General features: G+C 36.8%; 1 protein-coding gene across 13 annotated transcripts in view; it reads right to left on the minus strand.

Annotated features, from left to right (window-relative positions):
• LOC126751229 (RIMS-binding protein 2) overlaps positions 1-25,991 on the minus strand; it is a 50,041-nt gene that overhangs the window by 22,213 nt on the left and 1,837 nt on the right. For 4 of the 13 annotated variants that reach the window (XM_050461300.1, XM_050461292.1, XM_050461304.1 and 1 more), the window contains exons 2-16: positions 11,466-11,593; positions 11,257-11,355; positions 10,871-11,113; positions 10,219-10,339; positions 10,124-10,159; positions 9,557-10,053; positions 5,301-5,865; positions 5,123-5,234; positions 4,704-4,849; positions 4,435-4,635; positions 3,591-3,781; positions 3,103-3,504; positions 2,778-3,039; positions 2,445-2,677; positions 327-416 (exon numbers count right to left, since the gene is read on the minus strand). In XM_050461300.1, the coding sequence (XP_050317257.1) occupies positions 327-416; positions 2,445-2,677; positions 2,778-3,039; positions 3,103-3,504; positions 3,591-3,781; positions 4,435-4,635; positions 4,704-4,849; positions 5,123-5,234; positions 5,301-5,865; positions 9,557-10,053; positions 10,124-10,159; positions 10,219-10,339; positions 10,871-11,113; positions 11,257-11,355; positions 11,466-11,585 (3,318 nt within the window). In that variant the 5' untranslated portion in view covers positions 11,586-11,593. Of the gene's footprint in view, positions 1-326; positions 417-2,444; positions 2,678-2,777; positions 3,040-3,102; positions 3,505-3,590; positions 3,782-4,434; positions 4,636-4,703; positions 4,850-5,122; positions 5,235-5,300; positions 5,866-9,556; positions 10,054-10,123; positions 10,160-10,218; positions 10,340-10,870; positions 11,114-11,256; positions 11,356-11,465; positions 11,594-18,110; positions 18,280-25,991 lie in introns of those variants that run through there. The other 9 variants (XM_050461301.1, XM_050461298.1, XM_050461297.1 and 6 more) reach the window with 7 other exon arrangements.

Here is a 25,991-nt window from a genome sequence, read left to right on the forward strand (position 1 = left end):
TGTTTAACTAAGTGTTAAGCATTCAAATGCATTCAGTTATCAGTATGGTACTTGGTACAGGAAGAAACAGTGTTGGAAAATGGCGTTGAGGTCGATAATGATGCTTAATGCCAGCAAGACTAGCTGCTAATTGTACGTGTTTAATAATAAATATAGGTAAAACTAATATTTCGTATATTATGTAGCAATGTCTCTTTAGGTAATAATATAATATTATTTTGAATAATCAATATTTTATAACATAAACAATTAAGTAATTCATTAAAGTAGACAAGTTAGTAAGTAAGTATGTGTTAAGTTTATGTGTTGTTGGGTGAGTAACTTACATTGACATTCTGATTCACTTGACTCTGAGTAGTGGGTTTTGAGAAGAGGCCACCGAGCAGCCCACCTAATAAGCCATGGCTTCCGTCAGGCTGCAGTGCGAGTATTATAGATGGATGCGTTTGGGTTTTATGAAAATTGTTGTAAAATGTTGGTTGGTTTGATTTTGGTTTTTTTCTTTTTGATTTTGTTTGATTGAATGTTAAAAATTGTTTACTTGATTGATTGTTTACTACTAGTAGATTGATTTGTACGGGTTTTGTAATGTATATATGTTTTGCATTTAGAAAATAAGTACATAAGTCATAAATTCTTGAATTATTAATATCCTATATACAACTTAGGGCAATCAACCATAAACAGTACAATAAGTTTTCAATTAAATGTTAAATTTATTTCAAAAACTCATATAAACTCCTTTAATGAAATTCCAGAAAACAGTGCGCAAGTCACAAAAATTAATAAATGACATGAACATTGAAAAATACTCAGTTTCTTCCAAACTCAGTAGGCATGCTGGAAAAGCGTGAGGCTCACTGCTTTTTCCATTAGTTAGTTTTAAACCGTTTACAGTGTAACCAAAATTTATACACATACTTTTTTCAGAACTCTGTTATTATTCTAAAAAAATTCAAGGTAAAATGGGGCTCAAAATATGGGACCTATGGGAAGCAACAATTAGGTTGAGAAGTGAAGACGGTGCAAACTTGTTGATTAGTAGTACTCAGCTTACATTTTTAGGCTCAGAAAACACAACAAAATAAAATATTTATTCAATCTTATTTATTGGAATAAAAAATGAAAGCAGAAAAACGGGCAATGTTGTAGTACAGTGGCATTTTTCTTGGAAGGAAATTTTGTTAAATTTCAGAAGATAATTCAAAAGTTGGGCAAACAGATGTCAGTTAAAGAAGAAGAAGTAAGAAGTTAAGAAAAGTTAAAGTTGAAGACCGAAGAGAAATATTGCAAATGGAAGAGTGAAAATCTTCGTAAAGTTTTTATAATTGTAACTGCAACAAATAGCAAGCAAAATTGGAATTATGATTAAATTATGATAATTTATTACTTTGATTAAAATAACTTCATATATGTAGATATAGGACGAAATGGCCATCTAAGTAAATACTTTTATTTCCGAAAAATCTTTACCGCGTTTTCAAGTTTTCCCATGTGCTAATGGTTTTTTTTACTAAGTGTTTTAACCCACTAAGAACGATGCTTGAGCTGAACCTTTACAGAATCATCATTTGACTAAATACAGAGAATTTTTGTCTCAGTCACCGTGGTCAGCGGTGGTCTTTTTCGCGCTTCCATTCGAATTTTGCATCCATACATTTATAATGTAATATTTCACAAGTTAATAAGCTATGTTCGTAAAAACTTAAAACTTAAAAATATTGCTTGGAACGTTATTAAATAATTATCTCATTTCAAAATAACGATTTATAAAAAGTTTAAGCAGCATTTTATACAAAAATTCCAAGTATAGTGTATACGAAAGTCGAATGGTGTTATGTTCAATACATATACATATTTATATTTAATTAACAAAAGAAACTTGAGGCAAACGCAAAGAAAAGAACACACTTGTGCCTTTAATTTATCGATTTAATGCAACAACAAACAATTCCTGCTGGGTTAGTATAGTATTCAGTGCTTGTGCGGTTTGTGAGTGTGTGTTGGGCGCGATTTATTTAAAAAAAGGCAAAAATGAACTTTTATCCTTTGGCTGTCTGCTTGTATATTGTTTATCCATGTATGTATATACATATGTACAGCGCGCATAAATTTAGTGGTATCAATTGATTTGTAGATACATGGGAACATAAACGTTGAAAATCTTTTAAATTGTATATCAATTAATGGAAAACTTGTAGAAAGGAGGAATGTGGTTGTAACCATTTTGTTGGCACTTTCATATTTATGTACAATGTGCAGCAGTTTGTATGTATATGTGGCTATATTTATTTACGTACGTAAATACGTAATGATATCGACTGTTATCGATAGTAGGAATCGAATGTTCTAAGTTTTGTAGTGAGTGTACTTATTTTCTTCGTGTTATGTTGTTTTTGTTTATAATAATAATTTGCCTGCCATTAATGGTTTGTATAGCTCACCTGTTGTCCTGGCTGCCCTTGTTGTTGTCCGGTTTGTTGTTGTTGTCCGTGTTGCATTTGTTGATTTGGGTCATATTGATTCGGATCTTGGCCCATCATATGTTGCTGCTGCTGAAGCGGTTGGCCGGGCATGTTCATTTGACCGGGCATGCCATGGGTGCCGGGTTGCATTTGTTGCGGACCCATGCCCATTTGTTGAGGCCCTCGACGACCTACTGCACTGCGCACAGTATCTATAATTGAAATTAGTGAAAACATCAAATTATAAATGTTATAACTTGCTTTAACCAGTTCAACCATATTTTTAATCATTCAATAATTGCAGCCACTCACTTGGTATTAGTATGGGTGCGCTATCGGCTGATTGTGCGTCTCGCGATTTGGTGCGTATGGTGACCGCACGTGGATTAAATACGCCCAGTTTGCCGATATCGATGAGCGCATGATCCCCAGTTGGTGAGTTAATGTCTGTTACCTTCTTACCATCGGCGTACACAGCATAGCCGGTTACGGGGCCAGAAGATGTTGGCCGGTTAACCGGCTGCCATGTCACCAAAATGGTACCATCTTGAGGACCAGCCTCAAGTTGGATATCCTGAAAAGATATTCAAGTGGGTATTTTAAGTTCGAAAACAGTTTTCTTCTACTTCGAACTCACCTGTGGCGGGTCGGGCAAGCCCTTAGTCAACGTACGGAAATCAGCATACGCACCCGGTGCTTCCTCCTGCGGACGTCCTGGTGTAGGTTGACCACCCGCTGCTCGCAAGTGTTTAGCCCGCACTGTGACTCGATATTGTGTGCTCGGGGCCAGCCCGGTAATGGTGTGACGATAGACACCCGGTTTGACCGTACGCACTTCTACATTATTCACACACACCACATGCTGATGATTTGAGTTGGCCGGTAACCATGATATGACCGCCGATGAACACGTAATGTGCGAAGCTCGCACCGCTGAAGGCCCTAAATGCGAGGTGTCGCGTCCAATAATCATTGTACATGCTGCATCGCGTGATGTCTGTCGATTCTGTGTAACACTACGCACGCTGATACGATGTGGCTGGGTTCATGTAATGAGTGTTAAAGCATAGATATAATATTATAATCATATAATTCATATATGAAAAGTATATTTTATATTTTTACCCTGTTTGAGTCTACGCCCTCTATAAGCGCTCGTGTCCGCTCATTGGCCTTTACCGTTACTTTCAGGACGCCGTCCACATAGACATGATAGCTGTCAATGAGATTATAGCCTACTGGTTCTGGTGGTGACCAACCGATAAGCACACTTTTATTTAGCTGGCGCTCCAACGTTAAGTGCTTCGGTGCTGGAACTGCGAACCAGATAAATATACATCGATAAGAAAAAAACCTTAACAATCAAATCGAAAAAGTTCAAGCTCTATCTGAGCATCCACATATGCTTTATACATAAATCAAATGTGTATGAAATAAAAATCAAGTAGGAAACAAACATTATAGAATAGTATTAAAATAATGTATGTTTACGTAAGAGTAGGGAAGTTGGGCGGACAACAAATTATTTACAGCATCTTTAGCGAATGATAATATTTTGTAATCTCACATTGCACATACTCGTGTACTAGCTTTATTACTAAACATAATGTATGTGTTAACTTTTAATATATTTGAATTAGGTTTTCGTAAAATTTCAACTAGCCTTCAAATGCTGGCGCTGAACCTAGAAACAACTGATTCAATGGCCACGATGAACCTATATAGCTAGTTCGCATGTCGGAGTATACTTGCTCACGTTTCAACCACATCCAGATTACATTAACAAAAACAAATTAAAGAAACACCAAAAGCATAGAACGGTAAGAGGAAAACAATCGAAATTAAATTAAATCAATTATTTGAGAAAATAAACAATCAAAATGAAGTTTAATCATCATACATCTATGTCCATATAATAAATTTATAAATCGGTTGGCATGGTATGCTTGTGTCATCAAATGCTACTCACCATTATCACTTATGTCATCTTGATCGTGTTCCAAATCTGTGTGCGTCTCACTCAAGCGTGCCAAGTCCTCCTGGGTGTGTGTGAGCAAAGGGTTGTGAGGTGGCAGCGAGGGCAACGAAGTAGTGTCACATTGCATAGAGCCATCCTCGGCGTCACGCAAAGTCGACAGTACTGCTTGATGGAATTCCAAAAGATCATCACCTGCAAGTCAATACAGAGTTACCAGCTTTTACTTGATAAAATGCAGTTCATTGTGAATTAAGGATTACCAATCAAACGTTGCACAAACGAGGCAGGCACTAGACCTCGCCGACCATCTAGCAATTCGGCATCTAAATAGCCGCCTTGTGGTTCGCCGCTCGTCCAAACGAGTAAATAATCACCAGCGCAAAGCGATAATTCACCTTCAGCTTCCCTAAATAAGTAAATGCAGAAATCGTCAATAAAAAGGCAACATAATAGAGAGTGCCAAAAGTAAAACTGCTTCTGCAATTCAGTTTTGCGAAAATTAAAGCGGAAAAAATAAAAGAGATTATAACAAATTATACATCAAAAGCCTGAAAACGGCCTTAAGCTCCCGGGTTAATCCTCATCTTAGCACTAACCATTTTGAAGTTACACTTACTTATAGTTGTTTACAACTCCTTGATTTCACCAACCATTTTTACTACTACTATGCCGTACTTACTCTGGTGGATCGTATGGAAAACGCGCTATGAAGACGCAGCACCGTCCCTTGCCCGGTATGTCCAACATGTCTACTTGTGGTTCACTAACGCCATTTAAATTATGATTTCGCGCTGCAAATGCAAAAGATACCGTTATGTAATCTACCATACACGGTTTGCCACATGTACCACACTCACTTTCCAAATCCAATGCCCCCAACGCCAAATTGCCACGATTATGTAACATTGAAGCACTCAAACCATCAGTGAACTCATCGAGTCCCCACGTGCTGGGCGGTATCGGTGAGCACGGCGAGCTGCGATTTCCATAACGTGTCAACGGTATATCAATCTCATCGAGCATTTTCATTTTTGTAGCAGTACGCAATGCAGCCGACGAGTAGGGATATGAGGTGCTCGAGCCCACGTCAATGAAGGGTGGGACATAAGAATTAGGTAGACCACTGGTAATTCCACTCAAACCACCAATGCCGGGGCCAGCGCCCAATCCATACAACGAAGAAGCGCCCCCCACTCCGCTCAAACCCGACAAACCAGTAGTGCCGAGCAGGGTACTCGTATCGAGCATATTACCCAAGGCGGGGTGTGTCAGCGACGAGCCCAGCGACGGCACTCCAACAGTGCCGGCACCACTTAGCCCCAGTGCCGAGTAACTGCTCGTACCGGTCGGTATGTTATGCGCGTTCAACGACAAGATGGGCATGGTTGTGCTCTGCAAATTATACAGTTGTATTGTGCCACGCTATTTTATAATTTCATTTTCAATGTTTTCGTGTTATTTTGCGAGTTTTCAAAGTAATTGCGTTTTCATTTAGGGATTATAATATATTATCAAGTAAATATTGTGTTTAGTTTAATTGGCATACAAATTTATAAGTTTTTTAATTTCAAAATTTACACAGTTATTTTGGTAAAGATTAGTATATGGTGTGGACAAAGTACACAAAAACAGACACACACACAAATTGGGAGTCAAGAGAGAGAAAGAGAGAGCGCAAATATATAGAAACACAAAAAGAAAAAAAGGAAAAACACCGCAGTTTTGTTTTTGATTGATAAGTGACAGCGAGATATTTAGAAAAGGACAACATATGTATGTATTAATTAGTTATGTATAAAAGATTTTAAACAGGAAGTTTTTGATTACATTGACACAATATAGTTGAACGGTGAGAGAATGGTTGGTGTATCACAATTTAAATATTTTCAGTTATACGATTATTTTAAACATTTATGTTAAAAAAGAAAGAATGAAAAAGACAACAGCACATATGAAAGAAGGAAAGAGAAATGAAAAATTGTTGCTTTCAGTTACCGTTACTTCACTTTCAGTTAGAAGGAAATTTTATGACAAAATATTCATGAACGAGACGAGTATGTATATATGTATGTGTGCAACATTATATTACACATACATAAGATCTAAATATGTTTGTATAAAATTGGTAATATACATTAGATAGGATGCTGCTAAATACGATTATGTACGAATTAATGTACGAGAAATGTGAATATATGCTTATATATCTACTGATGTCCTTCTAGATGAAGATCCATTATATTTCCTGTAATATGAAATGTCGTCTCAGACGAAAACAAATGAACATACTCGTACACAGGTGAATCATGAAGTTAGAATGTTTTAATGCCAGCGCCAGCGAAAGTAATTCTCAACTCTTGTAACTATGCAAGTACATATGTATGTATGTAATTTGAACGACATACTTAAGCGATTTCTGCTACAACATTTCTGCAGCAACTAATGAACAGAGCAAAGCGGGAGTGGAAAGAAAACTAAGTAATTTGAATACATAAGCATATAAAAATACACTCATACCAAGTCCAGTCGAAATCAAAGGAAAAACGTTATTCTCAATGTAATCATATGCAATGGATAACTGTATATATCTACATAACTTTTTTTCAATTTGCATACGTTCAATACATAACACTCACAAGCGTACACATACATACATCCATAGGATATATTAAACAGAAAGTTGAAAATTAAAAGCTTTCAAGCCATGATGTCGGCCCAAACATATCTGATAAACACAATTTGACCGAACAGGTGGCACTTGAGCAGAGAAATTATGAAAAATTTGCTTTAATATTTGCAGGCATTTAGTGATAGGCGCTGTTGTGATCGAAATATTTGTAAAACTCATGACTAACCGCCTATTTAGTTCAATTTCTCAACACACCACAATGAGCGACATGAAATAACTCGTTGCGATGCGCTGAAGTCGAACATTATTAAAATAGTTTTATGTTTAAACACACAACTTGGCTCAACCGCTTCAAAGCACAACCTCCAGTAAACTTGAAGGAAAGTAAATACCAAAAACACAAAACCAGTATCTGACTGCTAAACTTCCTTGCCCGCTTTTTCTAAACCGTTCCCCTTTAAAAACACCATATCGGCAAGCATCCATAAAGTTCAAAACTATATAATTAAGAAATCAGAACAGTCGGCATGCAAATTGTTGAAAAGGTAAAAAAGTTTAATAAATGCGTACATTATTGGACGGTTATTTAAAAAGCTGCTCTTTTTACTATACAATTAAATATATGTATATAAACGTTGAACGTAAAAAAAACCGAAAAGTTTAAGACTCAGAAAATACACACAATGACTTGTTCAACTTTTGATGCAGTGTCTGTGGTTGTTTCGTATATTGAATCTCCGTTTTATAGTTGACTCCTTACTGCTGACCTTAAAGTCTTAAAGCCACCTCCGAATGACTGATGTGTTTTTAAATTAGTAAGTGAGGCATTGAGAAGCAAAGTCCTCTTTCGACAAACAAAAACCAAACTCTATAAGTCACTCATAATTCCCGTCCTGCTATATGGTGCAGAGTCTCGGACGATGTCAACAACGGATGAGTCGACGTTGCGAGTTTTCGAGAGAAAAGTTCTGCGAAAGATTTATGGTCCTTTGCGCGTCGGCGACGGCGAATACCGCATTCGATGGAACGATGAGCTGTACGAGATATACGACGACATCGACATAGTTCAGCCAATTAAAAGACAGCGGCTACGCTGGCTAGGACATGTTGTCAGAATGGACGGAAACACTCCAGCTTTGAAAGTATTCGACGCAGTACCCGCCGGGGGAAGCAGAGGAAGAGGAAGACCTCCACCATTGGAAGGACCAAGTGGAGAAGGACCTGGCTTCGCTTGGAATATCCAATTGGCGCCACGTAGCGAAAAGAAGAAACGACTGGCGCGCTGTTGTTAACTCGACTATAATCGCGTAACCGGTGTCTACGCCAATTAAGAAGAAGAAGAAGAAGTGAGGCATGTCAAAAATGAGCTTAGTGTCATGGCTTGCCGTTATACTTTAATGAACAGTATAAATGAAGAGGCTATCATAAAAATGAAGTACTTATTAATCCCATCATAAGATCACATATCATGATCATTAGTAAAAATTAGTCAATTGTGTGTATTTCAGTGTCGTATTTCTAAAGTGCAATCATACAGATTGTTTATGAAAAATAATAATTACTACAAGTTTTTAATTAATTAACTCTAACACTGAGTACTACGTTTAAAAGAATTTTCTAAAAAAGTTTCAATTCAAAATGTTCAAAAGTGGTTTTTATAGTAAGGAAACATTCTTTAACGGAATTATAAATGAAATAGTAAAATTTTCAAGAAAATAGATTAAAAGGGAATTTCACAAACATACGCAATTGGAATTTGGCTTGTGAAAAGAATTGTAAAACACAGGACTCATTTTCAAAGTTGAAAAAATTACTCACTTGTTTTTGTTTTTTAAAAGAAATTAGTAAGCCATAAATTATATATGAAATTATTTTCAATAATGAAACTACTGCACAACAATAATACCACACATTTACTTCGAAAGCATGTAGTGATTTGAGCGATCTCTAAGTCTTTTACTTAAACAATTTATTTTTACACATTTGGAATTTTAAAAAGTATTGCATTTATTTGTTCATATGTATTATTGAGCTTTAAAATTAACTCTCGTTCGTAAAGATGATATAATGAAAGCATCGAAGTAATATTCGGTGAAGATTTAAATTTGAAAACTCAAGGAAATCGCAAATCAAATCGCTCAGTCAACAGTCGTGCTTTCGCTGCAAATCCATTGGCATTCCACGTTTTACCAATAACTTTTGCATTTGCCTGATGCTCTCTTTCGCATAACAAGCGGATGAGTTAGTATTCAATACAAAATCAAACAATTAGAACGAAATTGCGAAATTCTTAGCGAAACCAATTCGAATTTGTTAGTACGATTGTATGTTATTCTGATTGAAATTGATTGTATTCGATAAACGATTGAATTGATACATATGGAAGTCAATAGTAGTTTTCGAATAAGTTACTAAGTGATTTTCTGATTTGTTTTTATTTTTGTAATTTGTGATTTGTTTCGTTCATTATTAAAAATAGTTTACCTGACTTAATGCTGATGGCATAGACTTCATCGTATGAATATTTACCGGCAATGGTGGAATGCCGCCAGCGATTCCACTTGTTCCGCTTAGCAGTTTCTCAACGGACGTGGGACCAGCGCCATAGGCGGACGCGGCCGTATTCATCGATTGTATGGCATGACTGCTCAAACTCGACGATATACCGCCAATGGAGTTGGGCACCAGCGCTGATATAGATGAGAGGCCCATAACACCACCGCCGCCGCCGCCACCGCCTGGACCACTGCCGCCACTACCACCCCCACTGCCGACACTGCTGCCACCACCTGCACTAACGCCAACACCAACACCGCCGCTGCCTCCACTACCAACTAATGCGGCTGACATGGCGCTAGCGCCATTCGGCAGTGTGGAGGTAAGCGATGATGGTAGGCCACCAGCGCCGGTGGTGGCTGCGGTACCATAGCTGCTGGTGAGCGCCGAACTACCGACGGCGGTGCCGCTTGTGCCGCCCAACACTGCGTGGATTTAAATTTGTTAAAATTAGTAATTGCAAAAATTATATGCTAGTCTATAATCCTTACTAACCTGCTCGCTTATAACGGTTCAACTCTTCTTCTAATTCTGAAATGTATAAGTTTTCATTATGATGTTGAATATATGCCGATATTACCATAGCTTACCGTTTTTTGATATGGTTTGAAATTCGCTATTAGTGTTATTCAATATGGAACTTGTTGGCATCGAAGACATGCCCTTGGCCGATGTACGGGGCTGCTCCAGCTCGGCCAATACGCGATTATCCTGGAGAAAAAAAAGCAAATTAATGCGAAAGTAATACACATTATTTTTCAGCTACAAACACAATTGAGTAATTTTTAAATTCAAAAGAAAAATACTTCATGTTTCTTTGAATCGTGAGATCCATCTGTGCTTTAAGAATATATTTGTTTTTAGAAACATTACTCTAGGAGGATTGCTAAGTTTTTCTACAAAGGCAATGCCCAAAAATTTGAGATTTCCACCTTGCCAGATCTTCGCGTTATTTTTGAAGAAAAGAACTAACGGTTCATATTGGTTTCGAAACGCATATGGATTTGTTAGCGAATCAAAATGCAAAACATGCCTGTTATCAATAATTTCAAATCAAAAAAAGATAATTAAACACATAAACTCTCATGCGGATGAGCTCGTCGGGATGAATAAATTCATTTATCCCTTTGTACGAAATCTTCCGAAAGGGGTAATTGTGTAGATGGTTGCTATGAAAATACCTATTTGCGCTCTTGATTTAAACCAATGAAATTAGAAAGCTATTGCCTGGCAGTTCGTCACCTGTTCAATTTTCGCCATAATGATATCAATTTCAGAGCCTTGGTCCTGATGACTGATTGTCGGTGCCCACGTGACAGTGGAACTTGTGCCCGATATGGCGGCCGCTGAAGAAGCATTTGCGCTTGATGCTGAAATGCCGCCATAGTTGCCTCGGTCGCTACCGCCTGAACGCGCAGCCTTCGCCTTCAATGCGGACGTTAATTCAATTTGCAATTCCTCGCAGCGTACATTTTCCAAAGCGACCTAAAATTGGTAGCGTTAAAATTGATTATATTGATTTAACCAACGCAAAAGATGAAATCAGCTTTAGAAAATTGTTTTCACTACGGTAAGAGCTCGGCACCCGTGTCGCGCCGCAAGTTTAATTAAACACTCTACCAACTCACTTTTTTCTCAAGTTCACGCGCGCGCGATTGCAGATTCTCTACAGCTTCTGTGTCCGGGCGACTGCTGCTCGACATATTGCGTATTTGTGCCAACGTTTCCTGTTACCAAGCCGAAATGAAAACACAGCAAAAGAAGCAGTAATAGTTTATTAAAATCATAAAGTTTGTTAAAGTTGTAATTTGCTTTTGACTTTATTGCTGGTTTTTACCTGGTGTGCGCGCTCAATTTCAGTGCGGCGCATCTCCGCATCGCGGAGCTGCAAACTCAATGAGTCCAACATGCCGTTGGGCGCTGATGACTGATGATGGTGCATGGACTCGTACGGCATTTTAGCGACTGCAATAAAAGAAAGAAAGTAAAGATATCAACACGAGTGTAACATATATGAGGTGTCGGATAAATAGCAGTTAACTTTAACTTTAAATCGCTTCGCTTTAGTTTCAATGTTAGGTACATTGTCTTGGTTAAACAATGAGCATTAGAAGAAAAATACAAGTAAACAAAGACATAATGTCTGATACAGAGGTGGATATTAAATTTGTCGTCCTAACGATTAATTAGTTTATATTGACTGAGTCCAAATTCAATAAAGTAAAAATTAGTGTTTGTTGTTTAATTACAACAAAGCCAAATATATGAAAACTCACTTTGAATACTATTAGGTTTCGAAAATATATATTAAATACATGAATGTAACTACATACATACAATTTCGCAAGAGATGCCGAACATCACATGAGTTTTTATTAGGCAGCTTTATAGGATTCTACTGCACTAAAACCAAGTCAGTTCACTGGTTCACAGCCGCTAACCGCCGCGTACTTATGTATTTAGAACTGTGTGCAAATATTTCTCTTACGTTTCCTTCGTTTTGCTTACTCCTTTATAACATCCAACAGCGGAGCCAAATTTTAAAATGGACAGCAACGCCTTTTATAGCGAGAACTAAAGCTAAAACTAAAGTGTTGAGCAGTAACCGCAAAGGGGCAGAAGGTTTTAAATTGGATGGAATGTAGTGGACGCTGCAGCCAAGAAAGGGGTGAGCAAATGAAATATGAAGATGGCAGCCGATGTGCGGATTTAAACTCAAGCTCACTATGGGCGACTGTAGCCGCCGGTCGACTCTGCAAATGTAGATGTGAGTGAGGAAGTTGGCGACTGAGAGTTGGTGCACATTTGTGCACGTGTATTCGTAAGCAAACGAAATGAGGTCAAACATTTTTTGACAACGACACGTACGGGGGCTCTGGCACGCGCCAAGCCACATTTGCAAAATACAAAAACATTAATACACTCGATGCTTCAACGAACAAGCATGAAAACTAGTGTGTATGCTTCTAAAGAAGTTTTTTTGCACGAGTAGCAAGGAGTAAACAGCTGCTGCAACGGCAAGTGAACAGAAGAACTGCAGTCTGCCAGTGCTTGCATACATACATGTACAAATATGTATGTATACATTTTACGCATTGTTCACATACAGTACGTAGATACATATGTAAATATGTAAGCATTTGCACATGTTTTACTTGAATACACACACATTTGTAGATTTTCACGCGCACTTTCCGCTATCTTCAGATGCTTTTGAACTTTGAACTTTGGGTTAATTGCTTTGCTGACCGTGTTTTTAAGCAGCCAACGGCAAGGCAAAGCGGAAACGCCGATGTGAGTGGACGACGGCCACAGCCGGAAAGTATGTACCATCACCGAATGCACGTAACCTACTCACGACAGGCAAGCAGCCAAATTAGCACCAGTGATCGTCCATCAAACGACTCAATAACTTCCGTTCACTATCAAAACAGCTGCCGAAATACAATTCTCAATTGCGTGTCTATTCTTTATTCATACATATGTACGTATATGTGCTACTTATGATATAAAATCACCAAAGCTGGCGACAGGGATCTGTATTGGACATCTACCTTGGAACACAATGTACAGAATATGGCGGCTTAAAGTACCAAAAAAATTTCAAAATATTGTGTTTACAGACCCTACAGTAGATCTCTTAAGAAGAAATGACTAGAACATAAGGGAAGCGCTTCGCGACAAACATTGCACGTTCGGGATTCAGGCGGTCGGGACAGTCTCCTCGAAAAAAACTATGCATATGTGCTATTGAATTCTTGTATAAAATAAAGGTACTGAATTCCTATTTATATGTATATAATGACATGAACGATGAACTGACTTAGTTCGCTGTACGAATGCAACTATAACTGATTTAGTCGACTCAAAATCCATTAATTTACTATGGTTAGAGGTATTTGCAAATGCTTTCGCATACATAGTTCTTATTGATTTACATGCAACATGTTTGTGCACTACAAGCTTTGTACCAGGTTTCATTCTCTCAGTACACAAATATTAATCGCTTTATGTACAACCGTATTATGATCTCTTCTCGGCTTCACCTTGATGAAATTAAATTTCATTTCATTCTCTCTGGTTTATTGAATTTTGGTGTGCCATTTATGAAGTTGTTTTTCCCGTTTACTGGATACGGGCAGACTGCACATTGACAGCAAATATGATTAAGCGAGTTTGAAAGCTGCTGAATTGCGGTGGCGTATGAGTAACTTTCAGGTCTGTGCATATGTATGCCGTGGTGCTTTGTTGCAATTTGAGGTTGGCTGGCGCTTTTGAACCTTAACACACTAATATCGGGAATATAATTTTAATTAAACTGAACTTTTAATTTTTATTTAAACGAAAAGTTCTCCATATGATTTTGAACCAATAAGAAATATCAGAACACAGCCAATAACTCACAAAATGATTAAATATTATAAACCTTATATTAAATTAATTTTAATTTCCTCTTATATTAAATAAGAAGTAAGTAACAAATAAGAAAGTAGTTTTTAACAGTTATCATCCAATTTCATCCATATTCACACTGTCGGTATGAGTTCTTATAATATTCGCTCTAGGCGAAGTTGGTCATTGTAGCTTTAATGGTTTAGGTGATATGTGCATTAAACCTATCATAGGGCTTTGCCATGCACACTTTTTCAAAAACTCTATCCCATAGTTGCCCTATATTTCATTAAGATATATTAATTTTTTCACCCTTACACCGACGGGCGGACGGCCAGACGGACATTCACTGGGATTTCAACTCGTCTAGTCACCCTTATCATACATATATACATACATAACCCTATATCTAACTCGATTATTTTGTTGTGATACAAACAACCGTTAGGTGAACAAAACTATTAAACTATGTAGAATATAAAAACAAGAATACATATTTTTAAGAACTGTACCTCAAGATAAAGACTTATTTTCTTTCAAATATTAAAGGTGCACATCCTCCTTATCTGTAAAATAAATGATGTTTTTTAAGCCTTTTAACTTGTACAAAACTCAATAACGAAAGAATGAATCTCGAGTCGCTTAAACTTTTACTCCCAAAAAATTATAATTAGTTTTATCCACCCCTCTACCTCAATTATTCTCCAAACCAAAACTCAAGCTGAAGAATAGCAAATAACGTACGGAAAAAAGCGCTAGTACAACAAAATCACACCTCCACATATATTTACTGTACTCTAACGAAATTCAATGACCCTGCTCAATGTTGGCGATGTGAAAATCCATCTAAAAGCCAAACAAAATTTAAGCAATAGTTTAGAGCTTTGAGATGGGACAAGTTATTCTGCTTACACATTTGATATCGCTCGCGACTGAAAGGGCGACAATACAATATAAATGGAGAGATGGAACAAGACACAAGCGGCACTACATATGTAATGTATTGGGAGAAAAAAGCAGAAACTGAAATAAAGTTATTCCAGCGTCGATTGGCATAATGTGCTGGAAGATAAAAGCGAATAAGTTATGGTTTTAGTGCGTAAAGTAGCAAGAACACGATTAAACAAGAAAAAACGTTAACTTCGGCTGCACCGAAGCAAATATACCCTTCACATTTGCATTTCTTTTAGTAACTATGTGTACAGTTTGTATGGTAGCTATATGCTATAGTTAACCGATCTGAACAATTTCTTCGGAGATTACATTGTTGCCTTAGAAAATAATCGATACAAAACTTGGTGAAGATATATTGTCAAATGTGAAAGTTTTCCATACAAGAACTTGATTCCGATCGTTCAGTTTGTATGGCAGATATGTGTTATAGTTAGCCGATCTGAACAATTTCTTCGGAGATTACATTGTTGCCTTAGAAAATAACACATACCAAATTTCGTGAATATATCTTGTAAAATGTGAAAGTTTTCCATACAAGCATTTGATTCCGATCGTTCAGTTTGTATGACAGCTATACAGCTGGTCCGATATCGGCCGTTCCGACAAATGAGCCGCTTCTTGAAGAGAAAATGACGTTTGAAAAATTTCAAAACGATATCTTAAAAACTGAGGGACTAGTTCGTATATATACGGGCAGACGGACGGACAGACGGACAGACAGACAGACGGACATGGCTAAATCGACTCAGCTCAACATGCTGATCATTTATATACATATATACTTTATAGGGTCTCCGACGATTCCTTCTGGGTGTTACAAACTTCGTGACAAACTTAATATACCCTGTTCAGGGTATAAAAAGAAATGGCTAGAATATATGTATGATGCTCGGTCTAAGGAAATAAAGAAATGAGGTTTTTACTTTTTCATCCTTCTTCACTGCTAGTTGCTGTGTTGACTCATTGAAGTACCACCAGACGAATTTAGGTGGCCTGTAGACCGCATTTTACTCGTATAGGATTTTCATGGAAGCAAATTCTCACGATAGATACAGTGTACAGGCATGTACACATCCTTATATCTACCAAAATTTGTGAATGAATGTGTTTTGTTCGATATTTTTCTCATTCTTGGTTGTTTGTAAGCAATAATGTGTGTAAATAATATTATATAAATAGTTCATGCACCCCGTAAAGCACTCGCACATTCACATTGTAACATATGCAACGTACTTTGTTTTGCTAGCAAACACTCATACGCCGAGGCACACACTTAAATGCCACACACCAGCCCTTATAAAAGTATGTGCATATTTTTGGCTACTACATGCTTATACGCAGTGAACAGTTGGCAGTTGACAACACTCCATCGCTCCGGTTAGTCACTTACACGCCCAGCATGCAAAATTACACACTTATTGTATTGGTCACTCATACGCTCCGCACAATATCTCTCGCGCTACTGGCAAAAACACACACACTCACACATTCGTGGTCGGCGCTAGCTTGTCTAGACGGTGGCGCAATTAAATGAGATTCCATATTTGTTCCCATAAAGGCAAGCGTAAGCGTAAAATGGCTGTTGTTTGACTTCGTATGGACCAACACTACGAGGAGTAATAAAATGGAAATTATGAACTTTATGATTGCTTGATTGTGCCAATTCCGGCTGGGTTCTATATTCAATTTATTTCACAATGCATTGGTTTAACGAAAGGCCAATTAAAATGTGCAGCAAAAGCGCATTCTGCTTATGTTTGTCGCATAAGTGTGCGCTCACTCGTTTTTTGCTTGAGTTTGAATAATTTAAAAAGAAGCTCTTGGGATTATTATTGAAAAACATACGTGAAATGAGTGAGTAAGTTGTTGTCATGTAGTGAATGAAAGTGTAGTTAATTTTAAACAAAAGTATGTAATTCAATTTCATTAGGTTATTATAAATCACTAACATATAAGTCAAATACGGTTAACTGATAATTACAAAGTGATATTAGATCTTTGAACCAACAATGGCTAAAACAATATCCCTTCCAGTGATCACTCCGCTATAGACGAATCTGTCACATAACATAGAGCGATAACTGCATCATCAACAAAAATCTACAGGTCATAATATGGAAAAAATTGTCACTGATTCGGCACATAACGGAAGTAATTATTACAGTCTAGAGTACAGTAATAACTAAAGAGACTTCTTGTAGAATTTCAATAAGACTAAATAGATAGAAAAGTCATATCATTTCCAATACGCATACTCAGATATGTACCCACAGTTCCACATAACGAATGCCAGATACACGAGCTGGCATTAAAATTATAAGTGCATATTCACCCACTATTATTTACATATATGTATATAGGTGTAGGTGTGTTAATATGCATTCCAGGATGGAGTATTCATGGTCGATGCATTCACCATCTACTTACTCTAGCCTGTTAAGAATGCTCACGACTTCACCAATACATACGCATATATTTATGCATGTCGATGGTTCAAGATGCCTAATGAAGTGAAGTTAGAGGCAAAGAAAGATAAATCAATGAGAAGAGCTTGACATTTTTACTTTTAATTTAGTGCTTCTACTTGTCTGCACCACGATCAGACACCAGCTGCATCGCGCAGTCATGGCAGGCATTCATTCATGCAGCCGCTTAACAGACACAATCGCAGGCAATTCCTCAAAACAAACACAAACACATATGTACATGCATATACGTTGATACAAATGTAGTTGTGAGTACAGACACCGATTAAAATATTATCTGCTCAGTGGCATACAGATACCAATACTCATACAGATTGGAAATGTATGAATCAGTAAAGGTGCAAACACGGTTTGCTAAATCATGCAATCAGCCACCTACATCCCAAAACACCAGTAACAAAATCAAACAGAAAAAAAACTGAAGCGCACAAATGGTCCCGCTGCAGCAAAGGAAGCGAGCAGTGTGAAAGCAGCAGTCACGAATTCACAAGATACACACACGAAAAATTTGCATTGATAAACTGACAAAAACATCAACACTAAAGTTTTCTTATTTAGGCAGTTGACATCTTGAAAGTTAATCATTTCATTATGGATAATTTGCAACTTACACTTTTCTTATTAGTTTTAATTTAACTTTGCCAATTTACCTTCTGCGTTTGGTAGTAATATATTTACAAAAAGTTCACTTCCTTGTTACTTTCGTTCAATTGGTACACGGTTCTTTATAGATCTAAGTGCTTTTTTGAAGATGTAACGGTTTTAATTTTTTTACACTAAGGGAAAAAATTACGCGAATGCCATGCGATAAACAAATTTCGACGTCTTCTTGCTCAGCCAAACACTCGCGAGATGATGACGAAAATTCGCACGCATAGTCACAAATGCACAAACACTTGTGTACATGCACAAATATCAACGAACGTCAACGTCAGAGCAACGAAGTCGAGCGTCGTTCTGTTTATACGAATACCAAAAGGAATTTCTGCGTAAATTTATGTGTTTCAGTATTTACATATAAAGAAATTCGTATGCAAACATGCTTACGTATTGATATGATGCGTGTGTGTGTGTGTGTGTGTAAGCAAACAATCGTACGTTTTAACGTATGCAGCCGAGTAGCGCACGAGCTAAAGAGTCGCCTCTGGCCACTAGTTGCTGCTTACACATATTGCTGCAATGTGACAATTGTGAACGAATAACTGAGGAAAAGCCCAAGCCCAGCGAGTACCTTTAAATTATATACATGAACGAGTGAAATACAAGTAAGAGTAACGAATAAGTACGACGAGAGTTATACAAAGGGGCAATACGAGCGCATATAGATACATAGGTTATGCGAGCGAAGGTATAGAAGCATTAACTTATTAAGCGAAGAGATTTAGCTTCAGCAACGAGTTATTTTCAATAGACTGAAGGTGTATATTAACAGCAATATCAAAGAAAATCGAAAGCAATGAAAACTCCTTATTGAAGCGAAAGAATGTGATAGTTGAAACTAAGAGCGACAAGTGCACATTTTCAATGTGAAATAAGAGAAATCACATACATATGTACACATGTCACTAAAGGTTTAATAATTACCATTAAATAATATTTTAATGGAACATATGCATAAGCAGTAGAGCTTACCCAAGGCAAAGATGCAAAGATTTGCATTAAACCACAACATGCTTTATAAAGTTATTTAGGTTAGTTTGGTGAAATGACAAAACAATGGTATGAATTAATTTAAATCTTCATTCAAACGCTTAGATTTATCAATTAAAACAATTTATTAATAATCTAAAGAGTTTTCCAGCACAGGACAACCCAAATAGTACACCCATTTTAACAATCAATCTCTGAAACGAGACCATTTTAATCTCTTAAAATTATATTGAGTTCTCACTGTGCTTACCTTACTTCTATTCGGGACGACTGCAACGAGTAAGAAATGCGCATGCCAGCAGATACAACGAGGGTAAAAAATAACAGTAACAGAAACTAAAAAACGCAAAAACAAAATGAGTAAACATCAAAAGAAATGTGGGTGAGATAGTTAATCAAAAGTGACAGCTGTCTCTGAGCCATGGTGATGTTCAGTGGAACGATAGGGGTGTTCGTGTGACGTAAGAGAAATGTAAGCAAGTATTACAAAGGAAGCGTGAGTTCCTGCACTGAAAAGGTACATACATACATATTTGGTAGTTTGGGTAATGGAAACACCTCTTTGTGTGGAAATCGCAAGCAAATATACGAGTACTCCTACATACGAATATAAAGGAGCCTCGCTGTCAAGCCGTCTAATCTTGACCTAATAGACTTATTTTTGTGTAATTGCTTAATTGGTTAGCATTTAATCCAGCATTCCGGACGTTAATTACTCGACCATTTTATACTTTTACCAACACCATTACAGTTATTATTATTGCAATAAAGAATATTTTTATTTAAAGCGTATAGTAAATGCTATATATTATCAAGAAACTAATACATTATTGTTTAAAACCATTTTTTACTAAATTAAAACTAAAACTAACTAAAAAGTGCTATAATTAAGCGTTAGAAAAGCTTTAAATATTTTCAGACAGCATTATTGTCATTCGGTTATTTCCACTTTACTTTTAATATAAAGAGAAGATTTACCATAAAGCTTGGGATATGACCTTATAAATATGATCCTTTGAAACATTTTCAAAGACAGACAGACTCAGGCAGGCTTTTGAAGACCTCAGGAACTCGTAAAATATATAAAATACCATAGCAAGTGCTACGATTAAGCCACAAAATGGTAAAATTCTTGATTAGGCATCGTAGCAGGGGGGCGCATTCTTGCTCTCTCACAGATTTAATGAATGTAGTATATCCTAAGCCACAAAAGCTGCATCAACCAATCTCAGCGAATATATCTAACATTTCTTGATACACGGAGAAAATGGGCAAGCAGACAAAAAAACACGTCAACCGCCATATTAATATTATGTTCAAAACTCCAAACGGGATTTTGCCGAAAAGTTAGTACAGTCGGGTTTAATATTTTCTCATCTTTATGTCAAGTTTTAACTTCAACCCCACCTATTTGTTATATACTCGTAACTTCTATACTATCACTATAACTATAAGAAAATATTTTACCGAAAATATAGGTCAATTTACTAGATATGAGAATGAAATTAAGGGAGTCATAATAATGTAAACGTGTAAAATTGGGTCAATACTTCCAAAATAAGGATTTCCGACATTCAGTTGACTTTGTACCATGTCAATTTGTTTGATATTTCAACCATAATATGATATAACACACATTTAGCAAACAAACAATATATGTACTGCATTCAGATACCTGCTTATTTAGTTCCCTCTAAATAGCTTAACCTGTAAATTAACCAACTTTTAGATTGAAAAGAGGCATGTGAAACTGCTACGAAGTTCAAGCAGATAATACGCAAACACATCCAAGTACAGGTGAAGGTAAATATAACAATGGAAGATGTGGGAGGCAGTTCATAACCTGTGTTTGGTAAAATACGTATACTTTTAGCTCATGTTCTATGTTTCGCATTTAATTGATAAGTAACAGAGGTTTTTATTATTAAACCAAATTTAACACTGTAAAAGCTGTCAACAGGGCTGCGCAGCTCAGCTAAATAACGCCAATAATATCCAGCTGAAGACGGAGGAACATCACAGCTCAGTGCTTGACTGTGACTGTGGCTTTGCTTGCACTCGAGCGCACCGAGGGCGTTCAAGCGAAATTAACTTCAGCAACTACTCCATGTGATACCGAAAGCAACAACAACATTGAAAACAAAACGAGCAGGAAAATTGCTATTAGCGGTGCAAGCCACGACCTGCTAGTGCAACAGCCGCATCTGCAATGTATTGGCCACACTTGCATGCGCCAAGCACAAAGTGCCCGTCTCGAAGCCAACGTCGGCTATACTTAGATATCAGAAACAATCCAATGTTTGAAATATGGTGATGGGGTTACGGCCCTGCTGGTTTCGTTAGACGTTCACGACAGTATAGTATAGAGTACTCCCTAGATACTTTATGTTTTGTATAAGTGCACACGGTCCCCTCATAAATTTTCATACTTCAACAGCTTTAAATAAGCTTAAACATATTGATTTAGACTGTGGACAGGTATGTATGAATAGATTTCTGGTGCAAATATTACAATTTTAATTAATAGTACGTTCAGAAAAGCACCAAAAGCAGGGAAGGCTATAAAGAACCCTTTCTGTAATAACTTTCCAACAAACATCGAAAGTAAGCCTTTTTCGATGGTAGGAAACTGTACGAATGAGATAATTATATTTTCTTCCAAATCTAATGTTTTGACTACAAATTTTAGGAAAACATTGTGAACCCCTTCATCTTGAGGCCAAGAAAATTTGTTAGAACCAATCACTCAATGTCCTGTAGTGGTTTAATTTACTTCTCAGTATTAATTTACTTTGTCTTCGTAAAAGTGTGGACCAAATAAGCCTTGGGGTTTGCAAAATTTTGGAAATGTAGAGGGTGTAATCAGCGCCAAAAGAAGAAAGATCTCTACATTGATTTAAGATTACAACAAACGTTTGCAAATTGGGTTGGAGAAAAGATCACTGCCATATTGTCAGTTTATGATAAACGATTTGAGCGGAAAGAAGAGTTCGAAGCTGAAGCAAACAACTCTATTGAAGTATAATCTAGAAATAAATTTTTCATATATCATTTAATTCTAATTAATAATAAATACAGAGTTCCCTCAATGACTATTACATTAACCAAACCTTAAAACGAGGCTTATGATCTGCCCTGTCTGCTCATTGACACAATTCTTAAAATGCCATGAGCACAGCAGCAAAATATCCGCCATCACATGTTTACATAATTTATTATTTTTAAGCAGTTTTCCTTTCATGTTTTACACTTATATAATATTTTTTTGGTTCTCCCGTTTTTTCTCCCTGCTCTATGCCATTGTCTTTTGTCAAACTTTTGAAAGGAAATGCCTTGTGTACGTGCCGGTTTAACTGTATCCACTCAACGCTCCGTATGTGGACGTTAATGCAAACAGCGCGGCAAACTTTTGAAAGGACGCGAGATGTGTAGTTGGAAAAAATTACTAGAAGAGATTTCTCAAGGTACCTTCCTTCTTAATGAAGCACCTACGAATGTATGTATCCTGCAGGAAGAGCAATATGAAGTTTCGGTAATTTATTTCAGAACAAAGAATAAACAAGCATTGACAAAATTGGCAAAGAAACAAAAAATATATATAAAATATAAAAATTATACAAATGATAAACGTATGAGATCCATGTGCCGTGAAAAACCGCCACATGAAACATATACATATGGAAATCACCGGTCGTAGACGTGACGTACATAAGATAGCAAATTGTTCTGGCCTGTCTTCTATTCAAAATTATTATACCTATAGGGATGATTTCTTTCCGCCAGATGTTGACCCACTTTTTGCTTTGTATGTGAACTCTTACTTCAAGTCATTCAATCACAAATATAATTAAATGTTAAACTTTTATGAAACCTTCAGATGGCGATTATCTCGTCGTATACTTCCCTTCCGACTTTTTACTACCGCTTTCCCTTTACTTGTCCTATTTGCTTATTCCATTCCATGTGCCCCTCCAAGCGTCTGCTTACACCCTTTATCTTATCCACATTTCAGCTCCAAAAAAAATCAACAACAATGTGACCTATTAAGCATGTAGTTCTCATCATCTGCTTGCTCTTCAGTTGACGTTGCTGCCGTCGACGTCGACACCACCGGCTACCGTTTTTGCCTTGGCACTGTCACCATTCCACTATTTACTGATTTCTTCGATTATACGGAGTGGTTGATGTGCATGCTGAGCGCCTCTAGTTGTCATTCGTTCAACTATCTGACAGTTCCTATTGTCAAGAGGGTAAGGGGTAATAGAATACACACCAACTGGGGACACTCACATCTAGGAATGAAGAGAAAGGGCTGAGTGGAAATACACAATGCGAAATGGATTGAATGATTTGCTGCGATAGTGTGTCTACATATGTACATACATATATACTATTGTTACTACTGTTAGTATTACACTTGCAGTCTTTTTGATTATTCACATCGAACAGATTTTATACTTAGCGCTTACGTCGGTTTTGCCGCAAGTGTAACCACAAACTGTTCACACTTCAATGCAACCGTAGAAAATGAATGACCTCACATACATTTACTTGACAGTCGAGCTTTTAAAGGGCAAAGGACTATTTAGCTCAGCGCTCTTTTGGCACTAGAATAAAAAATAGTAGAGTAAAAGACAACTATTAACCTAATTTCTCGACAGATGCGGTTCGCGAGGTAATTGTACATAAATATACATATGAATGTATATAACCAATGCTATGTGCAAAAGAGGTAACGGAAGACTAACTGGTAGGACCAACAATAAAATAAGGAAGAAACAGTGTAAAGCTCATATAATTAAATTGATAATAGTACGGTATACCGTTATATGCTAAGTGATACTTAACCCAAATACTTAGTGATCTTTCCGAATACTATTTAACATCAGCAAAAATCAAATTCATTATATTACTAGGGGATCCGGCCACGCGTTGCTGTGGTATACATTTTATACTATTCAATAAAGTGAAAATTTTATTTACGAATAAAAGCGAAATGTTTTTGTCGGTATAAGAATCCAAGGGATTGTATTCGAGGGGAAATTTCGAATATGTTCATACAAATAAATTTCATTGGAAAAATAACGAATTTAAGGCAGTTTTCTCAATGTCTGGTTACCAGCGTTTCTGACCAGTTAATAAAGTTATCCGCTTAATAGATTGTACTTAATACACATCAACAATGTCCATGGTTAATGGAGATTTCCGCTTAATAGGGCGTCCATTTAAGATAGCTTTTACTGTATTCTTTATTTATGAATTGTCTTAACTATCCTATCTTTTAAGTTGGTTTGAACTGGACACAGTGGGCTAAATTTTACTAAAATCGGTTCAGTAGTTTAGGAGTCCATCGCGGGCAAACAACGTGACACGTACTTTTTATATATAAAGATTAACAGAGCTTCTTTACGATGCCGTCAAACGGTTGATAGTGGGTAGCTTTTAGTTCAGAAACATGGAAATTATTTGGCGAAATTTGAAGGAAAATACCGGGATTTGTTTGAACTCATTGGCATGGTGTAAAATATTCCACTGCTCCCCTCAAAATGTATAGGTCACCGAATTTATTTTAAACATTGATGTATGTATGTATGTAAACAAATATATATGTACACCTATGCCCAAATGCAAACAGAAAATGTTCCTTAATCTACTCTATTGTGTGCTGGAAGGGTTGAGAGCTAATTATGCATAAAGGCATTGGTGAGGCCGGCACAAAGCTTCAAATTAAAAATATTTTCTATTAATACAATGCCACGCATAAACACAAACGCAACGCGCGACAGAATTAGTGTAATCTTTTGGTGTAAGGATTAATGCAAAACGACAGCGACGAGCTTGAAAACGACAATTTAACATTGAGATAATTTGTGAATATTACTTGCATCGATTCTCGATACTGCATGGTCTGTTTTTGAAATATAATTTAGTTCGACTTGTACTCTCTCTCTCTAGTTTAAACCCAATGTACTGAAATATTATTTCCTTCAATGTATTTTATATCTTACACAGTTGTAATCTTTATAACCAAGTTGCATCCAATTGATAATTAAAATCATAATGCATTTCAAACTGAATAATTATAAAACGGCGTAAACGAGTATAATAAAAGTAGTTAAAAACTCAAATTAAATCACTCGGAAGCACTATCTTGACATGATAAAATACCCAGAGACAAAACCACACAAGCGAGCCACTATAAACGCTTAGTTCAACATAAACTGCTTAACTCGCTGTCACGCTTTCATATGAGGGTAGTTTCGAAACCCACTTCACTTGCCCACTATTTAACACCCCCTCAACCATGCTACACTCACACTTATTCCTATTCTCATTTATGCTCACGCTTTTTAGCTGTTAACTTAACAGAGCAGATACCAACTAACTGGATGTGGGAGGGAGAGCACTTGGCGTATGAGTATCGCAAGAGCAGCGAGTTGAGAACGCCAAAACAGTTGCAATGCGTTCAATGAGAAAAAAGCCAACACTTTTGTGTCAGAAGGAAAACTAAAATCCTTGTTGTAATCGTGTCTCTAAAACGATTTACAAGCTTTCGGTCTTACGAGCAAGTCAGAGATAACAACGTTCATGCTTCTACATACATACATATGTATGTAAGTGAGTATGCGCTTGTATATATACAAGTATGTGTCATGCATATGTATGTATGTATGTGCTTTCAATTGTGCACAGGAATGGGCGCAAGGGTAGATATGCACACAGTTATTGCCTTGAATGAACACAAAGTTTAAATTTTTGGTTTTCTCTTCTAATTTGCTTTTTCATTTAATAATTCGAGGGGTTGGGGACAATTTGCTTGCAACACTCGCTACTTTATAAAAGCCAACAAGCACCCCAACATTTGTCACAGTAACAAAGCA

This window comes from Bactrocera neohumeralis, chromosome 2 (genome assembly GCF_024586455.1).
Source record: "Bactrocera neohumeralis isolate Rockhampton chromosome 2, APGP_CSIRO_Bneo_wtdbg2-racon-allhic-juicebox.fasta_v2, whole genome shotgun sequence".
NCBI classification, from domain to species: Eukaryota; Metazoa; Arthropoda; class Insecta; order Diptera; family Tephritidae; genus Bactrocera; species Bactrocera neohumeralis.